General features: G+C 35.2%; 1 protein-coding gene across 1 annotated transcript in view; it reads left to right on the top strand.

The window, feature by feature from the left end:
• KIF5B (kinesin family member 5B) overlaps nucleotides 1-17,736 on the top strand; it is a 66,284-nt gene that overhangs the window by 34,683 nt on the left and 13,865 nt on the right. The window contains exons 9-16 of the mRNA XM_044678621.1: nucleotides 731-835; nucleotides 1,199-1,344; nucleotides 2,053-2,201; nucleotides 3,848-4,041; nucleotides 8,178-8,246; nucleotides 8,790-8,996; nucleotides 11,031-11,174; nucleotides 14,610-14,798. Of these exons, the coding sequence (XP_044534556.1) occupies nucleotides 731-835; nucleotides 1,199-1,344; nucleotides 2,053-2,201; nucleotides 3,848-4,041; nucleotides 8,178-8,246; nucleotides 8,790-8,996; nucleotides 11,031-11,174; nucleotides 14,610-14,798 (1,203 nt within the window). The remainder of the gene's footprint in view (nucleotides 1-730; nucleotides 836-1,198; nucleotides 1,345-2,052; nucleotides 2,202-3,847; nucleotides 4,042-8,177; nucleotides 8,247-8,789; nucleotides 8,997-11,030; nucleotides 11,175-14,609; nucleotides 14,799-17,736) is intronic.

The raw sequence follows: 17,736 nt of genomic DNA, 5'->3' as shown, positions 1-17,736 counted from the left end.
CAATGGGTCTTGGGATCATTGTATTAATGAGAATATCCAAGTCACTTGCAATTGATCATTGTACAATATTGCTGTTACTGCATACACTGTTCTCCTAGTTCTGCTCATTTCATTTTGCATCAATTCATGTAAACCTTTTCAGGTTTTTCTGGGGCCATCCTGTTCATCTTTTAGCATAATAGTATTCCATCACAATTATATACCACAACTTGTTCAGCCATTCCCCAGTTGATGGACATCCCCTCATTTCCACTGCTTTGCCACCACAAAAAGAGTTGTTATAAATATCTTCATACAAAGAGGTCCTTTTACTTTTTTGGTTTTTATGTCTTTGGGATACATAGTAACAGTATGCTGGGTCAAAGGATATGTATGGTTTTATTACTCTTTGGCCATAGTTTCGCTTTGCTCTCTAGAATGGTTGAATCCATTGAGAGCTCCATCAACAATGCTCAGTTTTCCTACATTCCTTCCAACATTGATCATTTTCCTTTTCTGTCATATTAGCTAATCTGATAACTTTGAGATGGTACTACCTGAGAGTTGTTTTAATTTGCATTTCTCTGATCAGTAGTAATTTAGAGCATTTTTTCTTTTGACAATAGATGTCTATTCATATCCTTTGACCATTTATCAATTGAAGAAGCAACTTTAAAGAACTTAATCTATAACTTAAATTTTTCTTGTGGTTTAATTTTTTTTAACTATACATATTTAATCATACACCTAGGTTAGTAAAACTGGAGCTGAAGGTGCTGTGCTGGATGAAGCTAAAAACATCAACAAGTCTCTGTCTGCTCTTGGAAATGTTATTTCTGCTTTGGCTGAGAGTAGTGTAAGTGTCATTGATGGTTTTTGCCTTTGCCATGTTTCTAAATTTTAAAACCTACTCTTAGAAATATATACAAAAACTTTGATCCATAATATAAATTATAATAGGAAGATTCTGTGCCTATATAATGGTGCTCAAATATTTATTTTCATTATCAGTTTTGGATTTCCATTTTATAGCAGTATGGTAAGATTCATTTCAGAGCTCTAAATTAGACAATTAACATTAAATGGACCCACTGAAAAATATTTTAGACAGTCTTACTTTATGATCAATTTTGTTAATTCCTTCACATGTTTTATTTCAGAACTTTATATATAATCCTAAATGTATAAAAGCTATATGAACCCAGCTTTTTTTTTTTAGACATATGTTCCCTATCGAGATAGTAAAATGACAAGAATCCTTCAAGATTCACTAGGTGGCAACTGCAGAACTACTATTGTCATTTGTTGCTCTCCATCATCATATAATGAGTCTGAAACAAAATCTACACTCCTATTTGGACAAAGGTCAGTTATTTAAAATGTGTATTATACATATAACAGGCTCTAATTATTTGAATGAAGTTTAAGGTTTTTATGTTTATTTTCTGAAAGCTCTAATAAAACTTTATTTTATAGATCTCTTGGAAAAAATAAATCAACTGATTCACATATAATGTCATATATATCCTTATAATATTGGTGCCTATTATTTTATATTTAAAATACTGATGAACCAAATTCAGTTAATTAAATATTACAATTTTCCCCCAGTTCTTTTGAGACTTTTGAGACTTTGAGACTTGAGATTTTTGCAAGGATTAGATCAGATTGTAAAGTTAAACAGTATAATTCTGATGCAGGTTGTTAAGTTAGAGTGACCATTGTATGCTTTGTCAAAATCATAATATTATCATTAACCTTCAGATGGGCTTAAGTTCAGTTCTGCCAGTACTTTACAGAATTGCAAGCCTCTTCCTGTCTTTGGTTTCCCACTAAAAGCTGCTCATGATTTGCAAACACTGTATACTGTCACCTCTCAAATATACATCAAAGTAGTTATCTATTCAAGTAAATAACTCTTATTCATCCGAAAATGTAGCATTTAGACAAGAATAGGTAATATCCAACTGAATTGTCCATTTACTTTATTTACAGTTATAGGATCAGTAAGAAAGTAGATATATTTGAAAATAACTAGTTCATCCCTGTTTAATTTTTTTCCAATTTCACTAGAGCCAAGACAATAAAGAATACAGTTTGTGTTAATGTGGAGCTAACAGCAGAACAGTGGAAGAAAAAATACGAAAAAGAAAAAGAGAAAAACAAGACATTACGTAACACCATTCAGTGGCTAGAAAATGAACTCAATCGATGGCGCAATGGTAATGAAATTAAGCTATCACTTTTTCATGCTGGCTAGCCCATAAATATAGAGTAGCCATTTAAAATGTTGGGGAATCCAACCAAGGTAAATAAAAATAGAATCAAAACTAGTTGTCGTTTCAATTCAGTATTTAAGAATAAAATGTCAAATACTCTTATTTAAACTATCATTAGGCCCTCTTACAAAATGACTGAAAATAATTGAAGCAAAAGGAGTTGACAAAGCGTCAAAGTTCAGCTGAATATCCCATTTAATTCAGAATTATATGGCTTTATTTACTTTATTTACTTTTTCATAACCCTATCAATACTTACTTTTTATCTTGGCTGACTTGCAGATATGGTGGTCATTTGTCTACTTTTCAGTAGAAAGGAAGAAATAGTAGGTTAAAAAACAGTGACTACAATCTAGAATTGCAGGAGTTTGTATATGTTGATGATTTTAAAAATATATAATATTTATGAGATTAAGTAACATAAAAGGAATTATTTTATAATTATGGGATTAATCACCACCATATAAACAATATAGTTATTTACTAACGACTGAATTTCAATGAATAATAAGGTTTTTGTATATATTTTCTTAGTAATTAAGTAGACAAAAATATTTCAATTATTTAACAAGTATTCAGTATCTTTTATGTGATGGGTATTGTACTTGGTGAGAATGAAGGCACCAAAAAGTATAAGGTATATGTATAAGATCATATTGACATTGTGGTCTCAGTCTATCTCTGTCTCTGTCTCACTTTAAATCCCATACCTTCTGTCTTAGAATCAGTACTGTGTATTGGTTCCTAGGCAATGGAGGTTAAGTGACTTGCCCAGGGTCACACAACTGGAAGTGTCTGGGGCTATCTTTGAATCCAGGACCTTCCATCTCTAGGCCTGACTCTCAATTCCCTGAATCACATAGCTGCCCCGACATGGTAGCCTTAAGGAGATTACAGTTGAGTTGGGGAAGAGAAAAGATTAACAAATATGAAACAAAACCAAACAAGACAAATGGAGTTAAAGGCTAAATTTTATAATATAGACTAAATATTATTGGGATTCAAATGAAAAAAGAGTTACAAGAATAATTAGGGAAGGTAAAAGAACTTTGTCTTCAACAGTAGACAGGATGGCTGTTTTGGAAAGCATACAAAAGGCCATTTCTTTGTAGAACAATGTGAGTAAAGGCAGAGTTGGGAACAACTGTAATCTGTTTGTAGGGGACAGACTACCAGATTTGATTAAGGCATGTTAGAGATGGCAGAAATATATAGGCAGGTTAACAGTAGATTGGGATAGGGGAGAGAGATTTGAATACCTTTGTGACTTAGTATGGGGGCAAGGGACAATATGGGTGGATAAGATGGTGAATTAAATTACTAGAATTATCAGCATTGATTGAGGATGAGTGTACAAGAAGAACTCCTGAGAAACTTTGCAGATATTCCATGTGACGTGGTGAGAACCTTGATTAGGGTAGTGGTAATAAAATTGAAAAAAACTTTTTTAAAGGAAAATCATCTGGATTTGATGATTGACTAATGTGAAGGACAAGTCAAATATGACTAAGCAAAAAAAAGGAAGATAATGAGGTCAGTTTTGAACTTGTTTAATCTTATTAGCCAATCATTCCAATGTCTTATTTAAGGGGAGACTGTGCCAGTTGATGAACAGTTTGACAAAGAGAAAGCCAACTTAGAAGCCTTTGCAGTAGATAAGGATATTACTGTCATCAATGATAAACCAGCAGCCACAATTGGAGTTACAGGAAACTTTACTGATGCTGAAAGAAGAAAGTGCGAAGAAGAAATTGCTAAGTTATACAAACAACTTGATGATAAGGTAGGAATCTTTCTTATTCAAAATCGCGTTTGAGTTTGTATGTTAATCACCTCTTGACAAATTGTTTTTATTTGGATATGAATGTATTTTCAACGAATTAGTAGCATGGTTCTTGTAACTTTCTTCTAAATACAGCTTTTTAATATCTCTCATTTCAGTTAAATTCTTTGCTTTTAATTTGGATCTTTATCTCTGGCAGATGTGTAATTTTGTAGTAGGCCTATACATACCATTGTGCAAAATTATATATCTAGTTCAAAAACCAAATTTTCTATCAGACAATTTCACTAATTTCAGAACACTAAGTTACTGTTATGTGCTAGAAACTGTATGTAGGTGCTGAAAACATAAAAGCAAAATAAGTCTCTTCCCCTTGTAGAGCTTACATTCTAAGGAGGAATAGAAATTACATAAATAAGTAAAAAATATCTACTCAGTTTCAGAAGAGAGAGAAAGTTTAACAATTGGGGGAATCAAGAAAGGCTTCTTGAGCAAAGTGGTATCTCTGATGAACTTTAAAGGAAGCAGGAATTTTATGAGGTAAAGGATGCATATCAAAAGAGGGGTCTCTGGGAACAGGTAGAGGTAGAAGAATGAGAGTCATGGTGAAAACAGTAGCTTTAGAAGGAATTAGGAAAAAGGGCAAGTTGTGATTGGAGAGAAAAATTTTGGAATCCAAGTCATGGTAATAGAATATTCATGGGGGGATGGTCAGATTCAGCTTATGACTTTTCCCTTTGTGTGGCTAATGTAGAGTGAAGATAGAGGTGAGAGTTTAGGAAGCCAATGAACTAAGAAACAGGTGTGTCAAGGGAAATAGCTGTGTATGTATTGAAATCCCTAAGAGCCAAGATTGATGTCTAAAGGGAAATAGTGAGCCCAATACTGACGTCCTTGAGAAACTCAGAAAGGAAAATGAGACTTAGGGGCTAGTAGATTATTATGACAAGGATTTGGATCAGGTAATAAAAATTAGTGGAGCAAATCCTAAAGGGAGAGTTTGCTGAGTGATGATGTAGAGTCTGGAAGTGGGGATGAGGAGCAAGGGGGACACCTACTCCGGGTTCAGTGCTGTCAGAGGGACATGGAGAGTGGCCTGGGCCTTTTAGGGGCACTTTCTCAAGATAGGTAAAAGTTAACTCATCAGAGCAAAGAGGAATTTGTTAGCAGTAGGGCAGGCATTCCAGAATGCACAATAGAGAAAAATACACATTGTGAAGGGCAGGGATGAGAGTACAGATTAGGCGGAAAGGTGGGGGCATTTTTGTTTAAGCTCTGAATCCCAGGGACAAAGGGATCAAGTAGTTGAGAATTTGTCTGCATAGTCAGCAGAATGGCACCCCAGCTTTCTGAGCTGCTGGGGATCATGATTCAGACCCTACCTTCCCATCCCAAAGTTCCAACTAAACTACCCAGTGCTTCCACTGTGCCCTCTGGAATGCCAATCTCCTAGTTGTCACTGAAACCTGACTCCCCTCTGGTGACCGACTCCCTGGCCACCCTCAGCCAATATTGGTCGCAACTTCACTCATTTCCACTCAGCTCAAAGCAGAGGGATTGGAGCACTTCTCACTTGTCATTGCCAGGCCCAGGTTCTCCCTCTGCCTCCATCCCTCAGGAAGCGCATGCTGTTCTACCTATCGCCCCATCAAGGCCCTGGTAGCTATTTACAGAGTCACTCTCTTCTCCAACTCCTGTCCTCACCCTAGGGGACTTCATTGCATCTATCAACTCTCCCTCAAATGTAGTGTACTTCACCTACTCTCTTCCCATGATCTACCCAACTCCTCCCAACCTCCACAAAAAGGTGATTCTACTCTGAATATTGCCATTGTCCACAAATAAATCTCTCACTTGGCCTTCCCTTACAAAACCCTACTCTGCATCCACATTTAGGATTTCTAGTCCCTTGACGTCTCAGTTCTCTGCCAGACTGTCTCCAACCCTCTCTCCTTGCTGAACCGATTCAACTGGCCTCCATGGGCCCTTTCTCATAGCTCTGGTTTTACCTAGGCAAGCCACCATCTTGGATCAGTCCCACCACTCATGGCCTTTGCTCCTACACACATGCTACTGGTCAAAGGTAGAATCACGACCGTTTTGATGGGCCCACTACAAAGTTATGTTTCCCAGCCTCAACTGGGCCCTCGCTGCTGCTAGGCAATCCCACCTCAGCAGTTCCCTGTTCCACTCTCCACAATCTTTTATCCCTCTTCAATCCTCCCCTAGTTCCCTGTCCCCCACCCTCTGAGCAAGAACCTTGACTCACTTTACTGGAAAAATGGAGATCATTTTCCACAAATTCCCATCTCTTGTCACTCGAAGGCCTTCTACCACACTCTCCTTCACTGTTACACATGATGAAGGTACCTCATTCCTACCAAAGCTAAGCCCTCTCTTTGTTCAGGCAATCCCATTCCATCCTGTCAACACTGTTGAGCACTCTCTGATACTCTCTTTTCTCTACGTTTTTTGGAACACAGCTCTCCCTAGTCTTGTTTTACCTGTCTGAATGCTTCTTCTCTGTCTCCTTTGCTGGATACTCATCCAGATCACTGCCTCTTAACTATAGCTGTCCCTTGAAGTTCTGTCCTGGGCCCTCTTCTCTTCTCCCTCTGTACTGCTTCACGAGATGATCTCATCAGCTCCTATGGATTTAATTACCATCTTTATCATATAATTTACCATCATTTATAGTAATGATCCTCAAATGTACCTTTCTGGCCCTCATTTCTCTACTGATCTCCAGTAGATGTCTTCATCTCAATGTATCCAAAACCAAACTCAAGATCTCAACCCCTAGACACCCCCCCTCCAACCTATTACTGTAGAGGGCAGTACCATTCTCCCAGGGTCTCAGGCTAAAAGCCTAGAAGTCAGCCTAGATTTCTCACTCTCTCACCCCCTATATCTGAGCTGTTGCCAGGGCCTATCAGTTTCATGTCTGTGACATCTCTCATATGTATCTTATCCCTCTGACACAGTGCCACCATCCTGGAATAGGTCCTCATCTCCTCAGCCTGCCTCAGATCTCTCTCAATTCCATTTAGCCATTATTGGGGTTTTGCTAAAGTAGCTCTCTATTGCCTCCAGAATCAAAAACAAAATTCTCTTTTTGACTTTCAGAGCCTTTCATAACTCCTCCAAATCTTACAGGGGAAAGAATAATGATTCAGGGCATAGCAGAGTGAGTTATGGCACCCAGCAGAACAGGAGAAAATCCAGAAGTCCTAGAGGATATCAAGAAAATCAAAAAGAAAAAAGTAAATTGGGAGAAAAGTAGAATGGAAGTACAAAGACATCATGTAGTGTCAGTAATATTAAAACATAGTTTTTAAAAGTACTAGAATATGAAAAGTTTGATAAAAACAGTGAAGGGAAAGGGAAATGGGGAAATAGTTATGTGTTTCTTGTGTGTAGCCTCAATTTGGAATGTTTCTATGATATAATTTTGCCATAGCATTTCAGTAAATTGTGCAAAACCTAACACTTATTTGTATTCATTATTTTTCACTCATACCTTGTATTTTATAAAACCTACATTTAAATCCTGCTTCTGACACTTACTAGTTACATGACCACAGACAAGTCACTTAACCTCTCCTCCCTCAGTTTTCTCCTCACCCAGAAAATGGAGATAACAATCCTGATTATCTCTATCTCACATGAACATTGTCAAAATTAAATGAGATAATGTAAATAAAGTGTTTTTAATTGCTGCATTAATAGTAAATTATGGTCATTTAAAATATTTTAAGAAAAGATATAGGTAAAATAAACTTGTTTCCTTGTTTATACTATAATCATACATTTCATTGTAGCAGTGGCTACTTCAAAAAAGTGGCACTAGAATATGTTTCTTGAGAAAAAATTAAGCCATCTTGAATTTGGAGAATTAACTGGTCTCAACTAGCATTTTTTTAACATGGCTAAAAACAATTTTATTTTCAGTATCTAAAAATAGGATTTACTTGCACTTTTTTAACTGAAATTTTTAGAAAATATTTTTCTATTTCCATTTTACCTCTGTGCTTAATTATTTTATAATCTATAAAGTAAATCATGATTACAACTCATTTTTGAGTTTTTTTATAATTAGTTTTTTGATAATTTTGATAATTTCATTTTAATTGTAGGATGAAGAAATTAATCAGCAGAGCCAGTTGGTAGAGAAATTGAAAACACAAATGTTGGATCAAGAAGAGGCAAGTTTCATGTGACCCTGCACAAGTTGTTTGACCCCAGTTGTATAACCCTTTCCCCTCTTCTGCCTTGGAATTGGTATTTAGTATCTATTTTTATTTAAAGAGGCAAATTTCATCTGCTTAGGGTATTTCAGAATCCTTCCTTAAATGTTTCAATTTATCATGAACTAAAAATGAGACCAACGTAAGTTCAAACCATATTTCTTTACAGAACTTCCTGTTGACTTCTCTCCCATGCCTCACTAAAAATACATTTTCATATATAAGCAAAGATGAATTCCTAAAGAAAGAATTGTTTCCTCTGTATTCCATTAATTTTATCTTTCATTACTATATAACTCAGGGTGAAGTCATATGTTTAATAAATGGGAGTGAGAATATCAAGGATCAGTGAAGATTGCTATAGTCAATGATTTACTGGGATCCCCATCTTCGTACTTCCTGATTGTACTCAAGAACAGATAAATTAAGGAGATTAGAATTAAAGCAAAGTGCTTGTATTAATACTTTGTTTAAAATGGCCATGTTTGCCCATTTTTGTAGCTTTTAGCATCTACAAGAAGGGACCAAGATAATTTGCAGGCTGAACTGAATCGTCTGCAGGCAGAAAATGATGCTTCCAAGGAAGAAGTGAAAGAAGTGTTGCAGGCTCTAGAGGAGCTTGCAGTCAACTATGACCAGAAGTCTCAGGAAGTTGAGGACAAAGCCAAGGAGTATGAGCTACTTAGTGATGAACTAAATCAGAAATCGGTAAGAAAATCACAATATATTTTTTTCACTTTTTATGATTTGATGAATTTTTGTCTTTAATAGTTCTTGCTTGGCAGCTTTTTGAATTTCTTGCTTCTAGAGAAGTCTGGGAATAATTGTACATTGGGGCTCATCATCCTAAGTTCTCAGTTACCATTCTTACTTGACACCAAAACCTTCTTGTCCTTTATTCTTCCAGTATTTAACAATAATAGATGTGTTAAGATAACCATTATATTCCTCCATTATGTTTGTGTTCTGTTAAAAAAGAATTATGCTCTAACCTTCTGATGGGAAGAAAACTTTTTTAAAAAATAGATCCCGTTTTTCAGGGTACAGCTGAGAGTGAACTAGCAAACTGACTGTACTCTAAAGTAAGAAATTAAACAATATGGTAATGAAGGAAGTTTTATTTAATTTACAACTTCATTGAATTATTCTCAAAAGGCATTGATTGGTATTGTTATTTGATTTCTTAGTAGCATTTTAGCTAAAAAACAATTTGCTTATAAAATAATTACATACATAGTTCATTTTTTAATATAATTTTGTTTATTAAAATATTTTTCTATGGTTACATGATTCATGTTCTCTCCCTTCCCCTCCACTCCTGGAGCTGATGAACAATTCTACTGAGTTCTACATCTATGTACATATTTTAAATATTTTCTACAATATACCTAACAAATACTTGTTGGTGCTTACTATTTTCATTATGATTTTCTAAATAGGTGGAATTTATGTAGAGTGTTATAACTGGAAATAACTATATAAATGACCACAATTTCATTCTGTGGTATGTCTACTAAAACTATTAAATTTATACAAAACAGATTTGCAATCTGACATGATGCTAAAGATAGCACAAAGCTGATTGCCACTGCCACCTTCTCCTCTCTACTATTTACAAAGAGCTAGGATCAGGGATCCAATTTTTTAAATTTTTTTTTTTTAAACCCTTGTACTTCGGTGTATTGTCTCATAGGTGGAAGATTGGTAACGGTGGGCAATGGGGGTCAAGTGATTTGCCCAGGGTCACACAGCTGGGAAGTGGCTGAGGCCAGGTTTGAACCTAGGACCTCCTGTCTCTAGGCCTGACTCTCACTCCACTGAGCTACCCAGCTGCCCCCAGGGATCCTCTTTTTAAAAGTTTTCTAATTCCTGACAGTAAGGTCATTGTCCTTTGCTTGGATTCAAACTTAAGTCTTAGCCTGCATTTGTAACTCTTTTTGAAGCTTCTTGATTTTGGAAATGTTTTTCCCAATGAATGAAAAAAATAGAGTAAGGTTATCATAAGCTAGTTTGTTTTTTAATTTGGAAACTTATTTAATTAATTAATTTGGGGTATTTTTGCATGGTTACATGATTCATGTTCTTTCCCTCCCCCCACCCTTCCCAGAGTAGACTCACAATTCCACTGGTTTCTTCATGTGTCATTGATCAAGACCCATTTCCATATTATTGATATTTGTACTAGGGTGCTCATTTAGAGTCGGTATCCCCAATCATATCCCTATCAACCCATGTGATCAGGCAGTTATTTTTCTTCTGTCATAGTTTTTATCAGAGTATTGGCCATATTTGGCAGAAATTAAAAAAACAACAAAAGCATTGAAAGCAGGAGTTAATACTCAAATAGATTCAAATTAAGAAAAAAAAGAAAGAAAAAAATATCCTTTTGTGAGTTACAAACAAAACCCAACTTGATTAGTGCGAATACAAGTGCTTAATTTTATTTTCTTCCTTTTTTTTGGTGGGGAAGACATGAGCCAGACTTATGATTTCATTTTAGTCAATGAAACTCTATCTACCAGTGCAGATAGCCAGCTGTTTTATAATTTATAATTTTAAGGAGAGTTGCCTCAAGTACTGAAGGCCAGGGTCATGTATCCAGGATTTGTCCCTGGCTCAATTTAAACCCAAGCCTTCTTGATTCCAATACCAGATTCTTCTACTACACTGTGCTTCCTCTGATTTGAATTACCAAGTTATTAAGTTATTTTAATGAATATTTGAACTTTGTTTTTCTATTAGGCAACCCTAGCAAGTATAGATGCTGAACTTCAGAAACTCAAAGAAATGACAAATCACCAGAAAAAACGAGCAACGGAGATGATGGCTTCTTTATTGAAAGACCTTGCAGAAATTGGAATTGCTGTGGGAAATAATGATGTCAAGGTAAATATAATGGTCAAATAATACCTATAGGTAGTGGTCTAAAGCTAATTTTATAAGGTATCTCAAGAGTCTTAGTGCAATTTTAAACTTATGACTTCTGAGAGAAAGAGAGTAAGAGATAGCTCATTTCATTTCTATAAATGAAAACATTTGCATGGCTTCAGATTTTTGCACAATCCTAAGAATCCAGACATATTTTTGATTGAGTAAAGTAGATCAGGCTGTGGACAGTCAGTTAAATTAAAAGATGAGCTAGTAAAATCCAGTGCTGTTGATGTCCAATGGCATTGTATATGCCATCACTACTAAACCTAGTGAAAAGTTATGACTAAGTTGAGGGGATAGGAAGAGAACTAAGACTGAAAATGAGTCAATCTAATGGCAAAGAACATGCATTTAAGGCAAGAAGAATTTGGATATTGAAATAAGTGATGTATTTAGGACCTCCGATTTTACCTACCCAGTTTCAACTTAGGAAACATTTATTGCAACTCTTTTTTTGTACTGAGCACTTGTGATCTGTAGCATGAACCCTTTCTACAACAACCTCAACAAGTGGTCATCCAACTTAAATTCCAAAAGAAGTTCAATTTATACATTCCATTACCATTGTGAAACTTCAAGGGAAAATTTAACAGAATTGTTGGCCAGTATCCTATTTCATTATTTTTATTGAATCAACAATCATTTATTTTTCTCTATCTCACCTTCCCCTCACATTGGAGGGAATAAAAAAATAATAAAACCCTTATAACAAATACACATAGTAAAGCAAAATAGACTCCCACATTGGTCATGCCCAAAAATATGTATCTCATTCTGCACATTAATTTTGTCATGAGATGGTTAACAGTTTTCATCTCAGAAGTTCCTTTGGAATTATGTTTGATCATTGATCAGAGTTAAGAATTTTCTTTTTTTTTCAGTATTGATGTTATAGTGTAAATTGTTTTCCTGGTTCTGATTACTTGACTCCACATTATTTTATATAAATAAATCTTCCTAGCTTTCTTTGAAACCACCTTTTTATTTCTTACAACCTGATAGTATTCCATTACATTCATATACCATAATTTATTTAGCTATTCTCCCTTTGATGGATATCCTTAGTCTCCAGTTCTTTACCACTATAGAAAGAGATGCTTTAAATATTTAGAACCTTTTCCTCTTTTTTAAAAATCTTTTTGTGATAAAAGTCTAGTTGCAGTATCACTGGGTAAAAGGGTATATACACAGTTTGGCAACTTGGGGCATAGTTAGCAGGCCATTCCTGTGTATGGGCCAGTTCATACCACTACCTATTAATGTACCTATGTTTTAGCAGCACTTCCAACTTTGTCATTTTCCTTTTTAGTCAGTCTTGCCAAACTGATAGGTATGCGGTAGAATCTTAGTTTCTTTCATTTATTTTTCTATTCTTGATTCAAAGCATTTTTTCATATAGCTATAGTTTATTCTATTTTACCATTTATCAACTAAGGAATTTTAGCAGTACATTATTAAAACTACCAGAAGTAGGAAGGAAAATAAACTTTTACTTTATCTCTCAGTTAACTTGTTTCTCAAATTTTGTTTGCTATTTTGTCCAGAAGTTTGTTTTTTTTTTTTCATGCACCCCTGGCAGGGTTAAATGGCTTGCCTAAGGCAACACAACTATACGTGGCAGGATTGGCATTTATGCTGAAGTCCTTAGATTCAGCTACCACTGTTCTTTCCATTTTAGTGATCTTAGAATAAAAGCCAGGATTTGAAATCATGTCCTTCTGACTTCAGATCTTTTGTCATTGCCACCTCAACAGAAATGCCCACTATTGGACTCAAACCCATAGTCTTCACATTGAGAGCTTTATATTGTCATGCATGGGGGGAAAAAATCCACATGTAACTCATTTTGATTTGTATTATGAAGCCATTTTAGAGCTGGAACGGATCTTATGGAAAATAACTCATTTAATCCCCGGATAGCTAGCTCATTTAATAATCTCTACCAGATTGTAAACTCTTCAGAAAATAGGCCTAATGATTTTTCTACACATAGTGGTGGTGCTTAATAAACATTAACTGAATGAAGAAACATTAAATATCTCTGAGTAAAAAGAAGAGTCGGTACCTCCTCAAAATCGTCACCCATATCTAGAATTTTATTTTTTGTCAGTATATCTGTAGACCAGGGGTGGTGTTGTGGACCCTTTTGGTAGTCTGGAGAAAGTTATGGAACTTTTCTCAAAATCATATTTTAAATGCATTTTAAAAATTCTATTAAAAAACCAACTGATTAGTAAAGATGTAAATTTTTTTTCCAATCCAAGTTTACAGATACTCTCAAATCTGTCCAAAGACCCTTTGCGGGGAGATCTGTCGATCCCTTTCTCTTGTTCCTAGGAGGCATTAAATAAAATAAGACTTCCTGTTCTGTAAGCTATATTTAAGAGGGTATATGCTACAAAGTAAATACCCCAACCATAAACCATACCTACATGAATTGATGTCAACCATTTTACTTATGACACACTCCTCCAAAAGTAATATGATCTAAAAACCCTCTTTTAATCTTAGAAGCAACCAAAAGTCCATTAAGGTGGCAAGGAAATCTGATTTTTGTAGCAAGCTAAAATATCCAGCAAAATTCTCCATCCTTGACTTAGTTCTTTCTTTGAGACACAAAAATTAACTTCATTTGAGACAATCTAACATAATTTAATACTATTTTAGTAGATTTTTATTGAGCTTCCATCTGTAGTTCTGTACTCTTCTTAAATTAGGAAAAGTAAGTGATATGACTTAGATACCATTTTTTCTTAATCTACTTAGTGATTTTCTCATAACAACTTAAACTACTTATTAACAATTCATTGTCTAGCAATATTATAACTGAGATGACTAAGCTTGTTGAAAATTTTACTCATAAAAATTTTTAAGAGACAGAATTAATTATAATTTTTTAGGCCTAATATTAGATTTTGTTCTTAACCTATCTATGGTTATGTATATTTGATATTGTATTCTTAAATGGTGGAAATTTAAGAGAAGAAGAAATTAAAGCAGGATATAGGTTAAGCGAATAATTTTCTATCTTTTCAAGTATGAGAACCATTTTTCAATATCAGATTTCATAGATCTCTACATTATAGTAATATTGAGAAAATTTGTAATGATAATGAAAACACTCAGTGTATGTGAATTATTCAACAGCAATACTGTCTCTAGTCTCTCACCTTCCCAAACAAAACCAAAAATCCTAGCAATCAACTCACAGGATAGGATTCATTGACTTGGGTTTTATAGCAAAATTTGAAAGGAATAAACCACAGAAATGCAAACAGAAGTTAAGTAAATGTCACACAGATTTTGCAGATATTAATTTTATTGATATGTTGGATTCACTGAAATATTTTATTGCTCTGGTGTTCACATCAATTTAATTTTTCTTCTTAGCAGCCTGAAGGAACTGGCATGATAGATGAAGAATTTACTGTTGCAAGACTGTACATTAGTAAAATGAAATCAGAAGTAAAAACAATGGTAAAACGCTGCAAACAGTTAGAAGGCACACAGGCAGAAAGCAATAAGAAAATGGAAGAAAATGAGAAAGAATTAGCAGCATGTCAGCTTCGTATATCACAAGTATGTATTCTAACATGTAGTTTTAGAGTTCAATCATTTAAATGTCTTTATGGTCTTAATTTTAAACAAGGTTTGTTGGAAAATACTTTTGGAAAACATTTCCAAAATTTAACTGAAGTAAAATGCATAGAGATTAATTCAGAAAGAACAATCATTTTTATTTTTTCAGGGTGACATTGTAAATTAATATGAGGGTTCTGAATAGTTTATATCTGTTATTCAATAAAGTCATCCTCCTCAGAGTATATTTTTACTTCCAAGAAAAAAGACTACTAAGAGTAAGATTTAGGAACTGCTCTGGTGGTAAATCCCAGAATGAGACAAGTTTCTGAGGAATAAGGCCTATCAAAAAACCCATTCACCCATTCTGGAGAATAAAGACTGAAACAAGACCATCTAGGACGTTCCTCAAGAACTCTTTGAATTCACTTCATCCTTGAGATAAGAACAATTCTTTTTTCTGGGTATGACTTGAAAATCACAGAAGTTTCTTAAAACTCTTGAGGAAAGTCACGCAGAAGGAATGAGACACTCTCAAGAATGAAATTATAGGGGGCAGCTGGGTGACTCAGTGGATGGAGAGCCAGGCCTAGAGATGGGAGGTCCTAGGTTCAAATCTGGCCTCAGACACGTCCTAGCTGTGTGACCCTGGGCAAGTCACTTACTCCCCCCCACCCCCCACCCCCCAATTGCCTAGCCCTTAACTGCTCTTCTGCCTTGGAACCAATACTTAGTATGGATTCTGATATGGAAGGTAAGGGTTTTTTTAAAAAAAGGAAGGAGATTATAAAAAGAAGGAAAAAAGAAAGTATCAGTAACCAGCATGTGCACAAGGAAATCTCAACATTCAGTTTAGATTTTTAAAAGACATTGAGTGAAGAGAGGAAGAAAAGCAGATTATAGGATGAATGTAAAGGTTGAAGAGTGGTCATGCAGAAATCTACCTCAGAAGAAACCGAGGCAGAGGCTAAAAACAAAAGGGTTCTTTAGCTATCTTCTGGAAAAAGAGACTTAAAAGGGAATGGTAATTGATTATAGAAGAGGCAAAGTGGCTTATTTTGTATTTTGTTTTCTCTGTTAAGGAAGATGAACTTAATAAATATAACAGATAGAAAAAATGCATACCCACAATATTATAAGAAAATAAAGCAGCAGGATACCCTTGGTATCCATATGATCCAACTGCTTAGGCCGTAAAGGTAAGAGTTTGGGGAGGATTCAAGAAGGACTAAGTCCCTGCTTTGAAAAATTAAAGAAAATAAAGTGTATAATATCCAGGGTAGTGAATTTCCCTCCAATTTTTGGCAAAATCTGAGAACCTCAGTAAATGGATGATTAGTGAGAATCTAGAAAAAAGAAGTAATCATGGATCTCCCATGGTTTTTCTTTAGAAACAAGTTGTCAGAATGACTTTTCCATTTTTTCCCAGAGTAGTTGCTAAACAGGTAGATGAGGGGAATGTTGCAAGATCTTAGTTTTTTTAGATTTTAAATACATTCAATAATGATTATAATGCTATTGTAGAAAATGTAGTGTAATAAAAGTGAAATGAAAATACAATTAGGAAGGTACAAAATTGGTTCTAAAGATACAGGCAGAGTAGATAGTCATTCAGGGTTCATAGTTGATGTCAGCTTAGAAGAAGACCTTCAAATGACAGGACATAAAAATGACTTAGCATTTTTATCAGTCATTTGGATATTGGCATATGTGATGTGTTCACATTTGCAGCTGACATGTAGATGGGAGGAATGACTAACAGTGAAAAAGATTTTAACAGTCTAAATTGAATAAGATGAAATTTGATAAATAAGTGTAAAGATTCACATTTGTTCAAAAAATCAACTTCACATGTACAGGATGGCAAAGGTTGGCTAGATAATAATCCTTTAAAAAAGAACTAATTTTTAGTGAACAGACTCAGTGCGCATCAACATTGTGACATGGTAACCAAAAGTCATTATGTTGTTAAGAAATGTATGCTAGCCAGGAATAGCAATGCCATTTTATTTTGCATTGATCACACCCAGAATGGCATGTTCAGTTCCAGGTGCCACAGTATAGGAATGGCATTAATAAGCTGAGTGGCATTTAGCGAAAGGCATTCATGCTGTATCAGGATCATCTGAAGCACCTGGTACTGTTTACTGAATGCCTTCAGTTGAAGAGCTGTCATCTACTTGACCCCAAAGAGTACAACTAAGAGCAGCAGGGGAAAGTTGCAGAGGCACATTTAGACTTGATGTCAGGAAAAGCTTCCCAATAATTCAGCTGTACAAAAACGGAATGGGCTGCTTTGGGAGGCAGTGGTTTTCTCCTTGGATATGTCCTGTGGTATAGTGAGGAGGGGAATCTCTGAAATGGGTTAGGCTAGATGGCCACAGAGGTTTTATTCAACTCTGAAGTTCTTTCATTCTGATGCAAAAAGCCAAAAATGATGAATAGGAGGAGCATGGTCTCAAGATGGGATCCAGAACACATAGAAAGGGATTCGCTTTGGCAAGAAGAACAGCCTCATATTTTGAAACAGGAAAAGAGGGAAAGTGTTTAAAGTTAATTCAAGTTGACAGCCTCTGCAATAAAGGAAGTGACAGGCTCATCAATGAAGTCAGGGAAAGGGATTTAAGGGTTATGGAGAAGGTCTGGAGTAGTTGCTTTGGTAAATGTTGAAATGAGAATCTGCTGCTAATGCTTAGAGTTTCTTCAGTACTTCACAATACTAATAGATTCATGTGTCCATTTTCATATTCTTATTAAACAGAATGTTTAGGAGTAAGAAAGGGTCTTGGGAATCATAGTAAACAAATTAACAACCAGTGATACGGAACTATTGTCAGAAAATTATGCTTTACTGTGGGGTAACTTCCTGGAAATGGAATGAGTAAGGCATAGGGGAATATTCTCAAGGTGAAGAGAAGTAGAAAAAAGCATAGAAACA

This window comes from Gracilinanus agilis, chromosome 5 (assembly GCF_016433145.1).
Source record: "Gracilinanus agilis isolate LMUSP501 chromosome 5, AgileGrace, whole genome shotgun sequence".
In the NCBI taxonomy this organism is placed as follows: domain Eukaryota; kingdom Metazoa; phylum Chordata; class Mammalia; order Didelphimorphia; family Didelphidae; genus Gracilinanus; species Gracilinanus agilis.
The sequence above is the reverse complement of the archived record's forward strand: the minus strand, read 5'-3'. Positions and strand labels throughout refer to the sequence as shown.